Source organism: Puntigrus tetrazona, unplaced genomic scaffold (genome assembly GCF_018831695.1).
Source record: "Puntigrus tetrazona isolate hp1 unplaced genomic scaffold, ASM1883169v1 S000000008, whole genome shotgun sequence".
NCBI lineage: Eukaryota > Metazoa > Chordata > Actinopteri > Cypriniformes > Cyprinidae > Puntigrus > Puntigrus tetrazona.
The window spans coordinates 1,428,658-1,439,481 of record NW_025047688.1 but is presented as its reverse complement, the minus strand read 5'-3'; the positions used below and the strand labels follow the sequence as shown (position 1 = coordinate 1,439,481).

Here is a 10,824-nt window from a genome sequence, read left to right as displayed (position 1 = left end):
TATATATATAATCTGTGAAATTTCCAGGAAATAGTACAGCTTTGCATTTGTCTGTCATAAGAACAAATACAAAACTCCATGATAACCCTAATAACTGATAAAAACCCAGAAGATAAAACAGTTATTTCAGCGTTATGTGAACTGTGATTCTGTCACTTTGAAAAACTGTAAATTTAACAGCATTCTACAGTAAAATGAGATTAAAATTAATGTTAGATTACAGCTACTATTACAGCCATTAGCTGTAGCATTAGTTTGCACCAATATATTATTTACTACCAATTTGTACAGTCTTAACACACCTGGGGTCTGTCTGCTAACAAAACTAACACTATTTTAACCCCTTTCTGAGGACATTGTTGTAAAGATGTCTACGAGAAATCATTCAAAGTATGAAGCTCCTTCCATGACTTTAAGTCAGAGATGAAACTCTATACCATGTCTGCTGAAGTGAAGCTCTCTCTAAATGATTCCCATATGTGTCCATCACACTCCTGCCGCCAGTGATATCCATTCCAGACAAAGCCAGCACTGCGTCTCACCAGCGTTAGACTGCTCTCATTTCAGATGGTTTGCCAGGTTGTTTTGGGTTCTTTTTTTTCTTTTTCTTTTTAAGGCATCCATAAAATTTTAAGATGCTTTGAAAAACAAAGCAAAAAACCCAAAACCATCAAACAAATATAAATACAATTGTAATTTATTTATAAAAGTGAGAGATAAATAAATTACGACCAGGGGAGGAGGGCTGGTCAGCGGCACAGACTGGACAGCACTCCCCAAACGGGATCTCAGGTTTGGGACAGTCTTTCAACTCCTCGCAGATGATTTCGTCGCACAGGACCGTGCCGGTGTCGCAAACACAGATACGACACGGCTCTGGCTTCCACACGTCCTTGTCCCTATAGAACTGTCCNGAGGAGGAGGAGGGAGAAGAAGGAAATGAAGAAGAGGAGGAAGAGGAAGAAGAGCAGGAAGGAGAAGGAAGAGCAGGAGGAAGAAGAGGAGGAGAAAGGAGGAGGAAGAAGAAGAGGAAGAGGAGGAGAAACAGGAATAGGAGGAGTATGAGGAAGAGGAGGAGGAGGAGAAGGAGGAGTCTGGTGAGTAAGTGAGTTACAGCACAGAGCTTCAGGTGAAACACACCAATCACATTAAATCCATGATTTGCATCTGAGATCCCAAACCACAGAAGCTTCAGGATTAGTGTAACATGGTATTAGTAGAAAGCATTGAAAAGTGCATCGTTGATCAGAGCTTTTGTCTTTGCTGTCAAACAGTTCAGCATCATTCAAACACACGCCACAAGATGGCAGCATAAAACTGATCTCAATGAATCCAGCTAATTAACAATCATTTCCAAATCCAGTTTAAGTCTGGCGACGCTGTCCTGATTTACAGATAGTTTCAAACACACAACCTGCTCCAATTAACTGATACCACACAAACTCACTTTGTGGAAAAAATCCTGAAACACACACTTTTTCTACTCCTTCAGTCAGTAGCTCATGAATTCACAGGCAGTTTGAGGAAATGGAGCAGGGCAGAGATTGAGGGTAATCAAACAAGCACTGTGTTTGTTTACCTCACAGGACTGTTTATTTTCTGTAAATTCCTACAGACCCCATATGGTGGTGAATGACGCCTTTCTGCAAAGTAAAGACTGAGCAATTCACAAGCTTTTGGCTAATCTAAACACAGGGTTCAGGAAGTGTGTGTGTGTGTGTGCTGCCAGTTCAAACACACACGCCAGAGAGTGCAAAAAACGGACAGCTTTCACTCTCACACACACACACACACACACACGCTCCAGGCCTTCATCACTCTTCTATTCTGTCTCTGAATCTACTGTCTGAGCTGCAGGAACACAACCATGAGCTCTTTCTCTTTTTTGAAGTGGAAAATGGAGGAATGCTCCAAATTGGACGCAGGTGAGGGGAGGTCTCTGGTTTCGATCGTGCCTGTCCTTCTCTCTTTTAAACCTCTGTGTAGGGTAATGTATGCAGGCTAGGCCAGTCGCAGCATGTAAAACGATGCGGTGACTGAAGGGTTCAGACCCAGACGAGCCGATCCGTGACCCTACGGGAGCTCAGAGGAAGCTCTCATACGCCTCTCGGCTACAATAACCCAATTGTTAGCTTTTGCTCAGTTTCTTTTCAGCCCCCCTTCCCTCTCTCCCTCTCTGCCCTGCCTAATTGCTTCTCTTCAAATTTATTTTACTTTTACTGCCATTTTTAAAACTCTCTGTGAAATATCTTCTGTTTACTGGTGAGCTTATTACTTCTACGTTTCCAAAATATGATCACAGGAATGTGGCTCGCTGAATTATAATAGCTGCCTCTGTCCTTTTCATGTTTTTCCAATAGCTTTTCGCCAGACAGTCTTTCCTGCTTTCCCCGGACTATCGTAGCCCCTGGGTAATTCAGAAAACAGATGGAAGCACTTTAACTGTATGGAACAGTAACTCTGGCAGAGGCCCACCGCTGCTGACTTCAACTACTGATACACCTCTGAACCCTTCACGATCAGTCAGAGCAGTGCTTTCTGAATCCCTCCAGCTCAAACTTCTCATAATTGGAAGGTGTTTGGAGCATCTGCCGCTGGAGCAAGCCTGGATTCGCCCCGGTGGCCCCTGACAGCAGAGGAATGTGTTCCTTTACAGGCCTGACCAGCTGAGCCTCCAGGCCATCAGGAGCCCTTCAGCCAGCCAGCAATAAACAAGGACAGAATAAAACCATCAGAGTCAATAAATAAATAAATCAGCGGTGTGTGTGTGTGTGTGTGTGTGTGTGTGTGTGGAGGCTTTAGGAATGTCCCGCAGGTGTCCTGATGGATGAAATACCCTGAATACCTTCACACTGCCGCTTAGTGCTCTTTGCTATTCTTTCCTCTTCAATATAAACACATTCTAACCAGGAGCTATGAATCCACTAAATGCCCTAGACTAAATAAATAAAAGCTGAACTAATTTGCTTATTCCCGATTTTCTCTTATAATAAAAAATAATTATTTGGTCCGGCTTATCTTCTTTCTTTTCCAATAAAAAAGCATTGTTATTTCAAACACGCATATTTTCTCTTCCAGTACCTTTCAACCTGCAGAGCGCAAAGTATGACCGTTCATTAATATTCACGCAATAAATACAACCGTCGGCGTTTTCAAAGATTTGAAAGAATGAAAGCATCGAAGTGCATTAAAGCGGAACGTTTCCGAAACTTTTGAGCGTAAATTGAGAAAATGGTGGGCAAACTCACGGTCATTCTCCTCTTGGCATTTGACCACGGCCAAAAATGCGCCTAGTGTTGCCACAAATAGCAGTAAAGTCCTAGAATCCGCCGACAGGACCATGTCTAAACTGCAGACATGCGGCGTTTCAGGAGCAGAAGAGAAAGCGCTTGGGTTTAGTGTTTTCTCCTAGTGACGGGCATCCAGCATTAGTCCAGAATAGTGTGCGATGAAGAGACTCCTGATCCAGGGGCCGCGGGTTTGAGTCCATGCAGCTCTGAATGGAGAGCGTGCTTTCGGAAATAAAAATCCACCCCTTTACCCCCCATGAAGCTGAAATCGGAGAACCTTTGCCCTGCTCTCTCCTCTCGCACCCATTCTTTAAGAGCCCTCCTTTCACGTGCAGCTCAGAGACAGAAGCACAATAAACCTCCGCCAAGAAAACAGCCTTTCAAGTGCAATTATTTGCGAGAAAACAGGGATGCTATACAGGGATCTAAAATGTGCACTGTATAGATTTAGCATGTTTAAGTTTTCTTGATCGGCTTATTTATTAGTAAATCTTTCTTGATAAATGTTGATGAGTCTAAATCTAAAAATCTTTTAACAGCAGAAAAGCTCCAAGCTTTCCCTTTAACCCTTTAAAGACAGCTTTATAGTTGTTGCAGATCTTTGAGCGTAGCCCTCCAGTAATACCACAATCCACTGGAGACTTCTATTTGAATGAACACAAAGACTAATATTATACATTTTTATGTCATTGTTTTTGTATTCTTCTTATTATTAGTATTATTAATAATATCATATAGAATATGTGCTAGTCAGAGGTAAATCAGGACATTTTGCTGGACGTGTCACAAACAGGTTCATCAAAGCTACTGCTTTGAAACAATGCAAGAAGTATTAGATGTATATAATGAATGTATAAATGTTGAGTTTAACTTCACATTTAGCTTCAAACCTAATCAAACATACCTAAACGAGGTATTCCAGGTCTTTAGGATGACTAGAAACATCAGGTGTGTTGGTAAACTCTCCTGAACACTGATGAGAAATTAAAAAACTAAAAATTAAAGGAGTGGGTGTGTACCTGGAATTTCATAAATTATGGGAACCAAAAGTCAAATGTCCTTTTTAAATATGACAGCTCATAAATCATACAGAAATGTTAAATGCCTGTAGTTTTGTCTGAGGGGTAGGTTTGAAAGAATAATTCACCCAAAAATTTTAATTACCCCATATTTTACTCACCCTGAAGTCATCCTAGGTGTATATGACTTTCTTCTTTCAGACGAACACGGTCTAAGCTTTTTAGAAATGTATCCTGGCTCTTCCAAGCTCGGTAATGCTGGTGGATAGCGGCTATTATTTTGAAGCTCTTTAAACCGAGTGCGTGTCTTGGCTTCTGACTCGGCATACGTATCATAGGTTGAGTCAAAGGTCAGAGGTCAGTCAAAAAGACGAAAGTCGACGCTCCGAGGGATGCACATACGGCCAAAGCTGGAAGTCAATTATTTAGATTATAATTTTAAAACTAGAAGTATTTTTGTTACAAAAACCTATCAATCTGCTTCAGAGGACATCTGATAGCCCCCCGAAGGTGTATAGGTTAGTTTTATGTTGCAGTACTTGAGGATATGTCTGACTCACAGAGCTTCAGAATTAAGCTAATTCCAGTGATCATTGTCTAAGTGTCTAAGACTGATCATCAACATTAAAATGAAACATTTAACCTATTTTTACATTAATATGAGTTCCCCTAGCCTGCCTATGGTCCCCCAGTGGCTAGAAATGGAGATAGGTGTAAACCGAGTCCTGGGTATCCTGCTTTGTCTCGGAGAAAATGAAAGCTCAGAGGCAGAATCTGGAATCTTCCCTTTGTTGTCATATGAGGAAAGGTTACCTCCCCTTCCTCTGCTTTGCCTGTCCAGAGAATTTAACAGACGAAACCAGATCAGCCGAACTGTACTCTCAACAAGGATCTGGCAGGATTGATACTATGAGGTGAATCAGATTCATGAACTCACCGTGTCTATCTACTCATGATGAAGATGTATACATTTTACAGCTACGTTGTTATTCCAGCTAACGTTACAACTAGTCACTAGTCCAGCTAATCACAGCAATGCATATACAATAACTCATGATTATATAAAAATAAATAAATATTTGTTGTTTAACTAAGGAAAATTGAAAGGTAATAAAGCAAAAAACACCCAAACAAGAACAGAATGGCTGGATTTTCATGGAAAGCTTTTGTAAATAAAGTATAACTGTCAGAATTAGCGTGTTAATGCAAACTTGTTAACTAAAAAAATGACTTATCAGGATGACTCGTCACTAAAATAATTTGTGCAGATTTTCTGTTCAACCTGTGGTTGAGCCCATAGGAGGAGAAATAGAAAATGCAGCCAGACAGTTAAGAGTGCAGAAGCAAACAGAAAAGGGACTTGTGATGATGATATTTGAGAAGACAAAATTTGTTGATTTTATTGTCGATGTGAATTATGTTATCACCGCAGTTCATCAAGTTTAAAATATGACTTGATGGCGAACCATACAACTGATTCAGAGAGCTCTCATCCCCCTCGCCAAAGGCAGACCACAATAGATATTTTTCAGCAGAAATTGATGGATAATTCCACCAGCAATAGACTAAATGGGTGGCTACAGCATGTAGGCCAGTTAATGAAGTGGAGGACGAGGGTCTGCATGAAATTATTTGCCTTGCATCTAACAATTCTACACATGAACTACCTTCGAGAGCCAGTGTTACAACCAAGATTCACAACTTCTATGAAGAGTTGAAAGCTAAACTTCTGGTTATGGCATGCAATTGCTAGGTAATGCAGATTTGTGCTGACCCTAACTTTTGTCAAATTAATTCTACAAAAGTGACCAAAATGTACCCTAAAGAGGCAACTGTGCAAGTAACAATGCCACCAAAAAAATAAAGCAGGAGCAACAGCCAAAATCTCAACCACAAACTGGCTCTGACAACGTGGAACAAGAGAGCAAGCCTATAGCTAGCTAACTGGAACAACTCCACAAACTCAATTCTCTCTGCCATTTAGTCATTAAGGGATGATATGATTAATCAATCCTCCGATATGCTTGAAGCCATTTAAAACATAGCTAAAGTCACATTCCAAAAGGATCTGCAAGGCCAAGGACAAGATATCACAAATGGAGTAAGATGTTACTACTCTTTGGGAGAAAACTAATAAACTGGAGCAGACAGTCAACACACTCACCAACAAGACCTTCATATTTAAGGATGGTCTGCCTACCTGAAAAAGGGGAAGGCTCAGAACCATGCGTGTTGGGTCAAATCAATGTGAATCGTCTCATGGCCAATACATGATGAAGTTCCAGCGCCATGAACATCAGGTATTCTGCTTACTTGTTAGTGACCCATGCAGAAAAGTGACATTTCAGAGAAGTAGACCGCCATGGCGCCATGGTTTTCGGCATGGTGGCCATGGTACTGTTACGGATCTGCCAGGCTCTTCCACCAGCTAGTCCACCACCATCCACCACCCCCTGTTACTTGAGTTCTAACCAGTCACTCCTGAATAATACCACCAGCTCATCAGGACTCTGTGTAAGCACATACACCGCAGTCCCCTGTGCGTGTGTGCGCTCCAAATCCTTAATGTCCAGTTCCAAGCTCCAACGATCCTGTTAAAAAATATCCAAGTCAAGTTTCAGCTATCTTCAGACAAACAAACTTTCAGCTTTTTTGAAAACACAGTTTACTTAGGATTTTAATGGAAAACATGCCAAGTATGAACATAACCCTAAGACTTATACTATTAATACTATATAAACCTAATACTATTAAACTTAGCTACGACATGCACGTAGACTGTATAATAATGACACCTATTGACTTGAACGCTACGCCGCACGCTTCTATAGAAGAATGTCATGACAATTCTCGGAGAGATTAACATGGTATGTACATGACAATGTTAACGTATTTGGTCTTGGCGGAATAGATCTGCTATACTGCTGCTGTGATAGAGCAATACATCCACATACATGTCATAACCCCCCAACAAAGCAGGAGACATGAAGAGACCATACAGTACAGTCAAACAAATGCTGCTGAATTTAAGAATAACCTCTGCATATGTATCCAACACACATAAGGATAAACATACAAGGAACAGAAACAACCCTCAACAGCAGATCACCAAGACATATGAACTGCATATATTATCTATGTGAGCCTTGGCTACCATGAGTAGCATTAATTAACAAGGATAAACAAAAAATAGACCCCTGCATCCACCTCAGCATATCTCATCATTTAGTTATTTGATATATGCTGTTATTTTCTACACTTCATTAGTCTTTAGAGGCAGCAATAAGCTTCTTAATTCATATTCGTGCAGTTTGCTGATGCTTGTCATTCTCTCTCTCTCATTATCAGGGTTACGGTGCACAACTTCAGGTGAACTGACTTGTATAAACTGAAATAAAGCAAAATAAAAAAGTTCTTAATTTTCTGAAACTATGCAGCAGCACATTTCTTAGCACTAGGCTAACCATAAAACATTTCAATTACTACTACATCACAATTGATAGCTATCTAAGCAATACCCTTAATTCCTGCCTGCTGTAACACTGTCTTTGAGATGACTGCAATAGTGTGAACCCCAGTTAAAATGCATACCAAAGAATACTTATTTCATGTAACCTGTTTGTATCTGTTACTATCTGCGTGTCCTCAGAGCGATGACATGCTTAACGCCTTGCTGCAGCTGTATGCACTGATGCTAACTGCTAACATGGTACATAGTTTAAACTTGTTTATATTCAATCATTTTTGTATTCAGTTAGACAGACCACACAAAGGAACACAGTGATATGGTTTAAAAGAGCATTCGCTTATCTTAGATGTTAATTTCAGCTGTTCTGAATGCACTTCAAAACTGTTACAACAAACACTAGTTATATCTTTGAATGTTGAGCAGAGAGATCATTGGCTACAGATACAGCAGAGAACCAATCAGCTCTGCCATCGGAGCTATCAAAATAGGGGCGCGTTTCAAAAATCATCTTTGGTTACCAGAAATTAATTTACCCCACCTTTAAGTTAATGAGGTTTTAGTTTCATTTGCAGATACTTTACACTAAATGCAAGTGACCAATATTGAGTATTTCTCATTTCTCATATATTTTCTAAAACGTTTGCACCAACAGCACACACAGCTGGTTGAAAAGGCTCATTCAGTTGTTTTTGATGTGCTGCTGTGCTAATTCAACTAATTCAAACCAGAGAAAAAGTTTGATCAAAGAATGATCAAATTATAAATAACAAAAACAAATCAGATTAAAGGGCTTTTAAGTCATGATCTTAAATGATCTTCTATAATTTTCTTTTTTTTTATCACTTTAAGGCCCTTTGTAGTAGATGTAAACTCATTTTGAAAAGCATGAAATGCTGGTTTCAACTTACTTTAAAGTATCTTTTTTACCCAGAACTGAACTTTGATACTGCTCANGGTCCAAACCCAGAATACCCCCTAATCCATGGTTAGGATAGGATTAATCGACAGAAAACGGTCATGGAACAGAGGTTACCTCCTCTCGTGCTGATTGGGTAGATTATTTGAACATGCTCCTCCCCAACTTTGTTAATAAACTAGTGTTGGTGTGGGGTGAACTGAAGTCTGCAGATGGTACCTCTCTATACTCTATACTCTATACTCTACCTGAATCTTACCATAAAAACACGGTAACAACATTATAGGTTTTTCAAATTAAACTCAAATGTTAATACACCAACCTATGGAAGTACTGAAATCTGTTTTGTACCTTTGTAATACACTGAAGAAGGAGGCAATGAGAAAGTCACATGATGAAGCCCAACACAAGCAGCTTTTAAATACTGGAGATCAGGAGATCCCTGATTCAGAGAGGACACAAAGATGTTGTGGTTGGCTCATGGGTTTCCAAGGAGCTCTGTCTTTACAAGGGCACACACTCTGGGAATTTCATCTTATGTCATGGCAGTTTTTTGTTTGTTTTGTTTTTGAGCTAAGCCAAATTTCAGCTTTGTTGTGTGTCATTTATCAAACATTGCCCTGGAATAAGAAGAGGAGATTAACCTCCTCTGACTGGCAACCGCACGTCAGAATTTGTTTCAGTTTTACATTGCATTTACTTTGCATTGAACAAAACGCAGCTGAAATTGAAAGTGTATTTCCAAATTCATCCATGCTGAGGTGTCTGAAAGACAGAGCAGATATTTCTATGTTTAACAAGAAAGTTGTTCTAAACCTTTAACTAGTCATCCTAAAATGTAATCTAGGACTTGTTTATCTTTGGACATTATCAGTAGAGCTCGCCTCCATTTACAGAATCAGTGCTAACTTCCCAACCCAAGATACTTGATACTATTGACATTTTCTTTCTTGATTCAAATAAGCTTTGAAAAACTGCTTTACTGACTGAAGGCTAAGCACAGGCACACATGCTGCTCAGTACGGCTTGTCTTTGGGCTAGGACTGTGTATTTCCAAGGTTGTAGATGGGAGTGGGGCCTTTAACAAAACAGCCAGAATCTCTGGCAAGCTTAAGTTTCAGCAGCTCAAGCACATGTTATTGTTAGTCCACCAGCTACAGTAGTACAGCCACAGAGAGAGAATGGAAAATGTGTGTGCTGTTAAATGTGCTGAAATACAGAGCTGACTGCCTTGCATTTTTCCCTATATTCATGATTTCAAAAATGCAAGCAAGGTGTGTTTTTGCCACTGAAAAAATGCTAACCACTCGTACTGGGAATGAGCTGACCTCATCCAGCGTGTATGCGAGGAAAATGCAAGATAAACCTTGTGAATACTTAACCTGTCCTGTGTTTGATACCGTTCCACCATCTGTCTCACATCTGCTCTTCAACTGTCTCTGATCACATCTCAGGTAGAAGGTGCTACTTTGTTTCCTTACTTTACTTTGTTTGCTCAAAAGCACTTCTTATCATCAAAACTTGAGCCATCAAACTGTAAAAATACTCTTCTACTAATTGACATTAACAAAGACAAAAAAAATAGTAAAATTAAAAATGTAAAGAATTAAAATGATGTAGATGAATATCCTCATAACTATTAGTTTGTCACGGTGTGCACAAGCTCCTCAAGAGGGCACTCCATCCAGAAGCTTACCGTTGACTCAGAAACTCCATTTCCCACAACACTTCACACCAAGGAGCCGATTGCACACGCAGCTGGTTTTAATCTGGAGGATTATTTAATTACACACATACATTACATTGCGAAGTCTTGTTTCACTGTTATCAAACATTTCTGAGCATTTCATTCGGTTTCCATTTGTTGCTTGACTGTTTTTGGATTATCAGTCTGATTTGCTCTGGATATTACTGTTTGTTGGTGTTGGACCCTGCCAGTTTGGATAAAGCACTGTTTTAATAAAGTTTGCATTTGGATCTCTGTTGTCACGCTGCCATTCATACATTGTTGAATTTCCACAGCAGTCCACATCAAGATTATTTTCATAAACGAAAAACTAAAACTAAGATGAAAACAATAGATTTTTTTTGTGATAATTAACAGAAAAAAGATGTGCATCCTCTGTGTAA

The 10,824-nt window shown here is 39.8% G+C and overlaps 1 protein-coding gene across 1 annotated transcript in view; it reads right to left on the bottom strand.

The window, feature by feature from the left end:
- The window catches only part of LOC122332266 (extended synaptotagmin-1-like), a 9,772-nt gene extending 6,518 nt beyond the window's left edge, over positions 1-3,254 (bottom strand). Inside the window, exons 1-2 of the mRNA XM_043229557.1 lie at positions 3,249-3,254; positions 764-907 (exon numbers count right to left, since the gene is read on the bottom strand). Of these exons, the coding sequence (XP_043085492.1) occupies positions 764-907; positions 3,249-3,254 (150 nt within the window). The remainder of the gene's footprint in view (positions 1-763; positions 908-3,248) is intronic.
- Between the last annotated feature and the right edge of the window lie 7,570 nt (positions 3,255-10,824).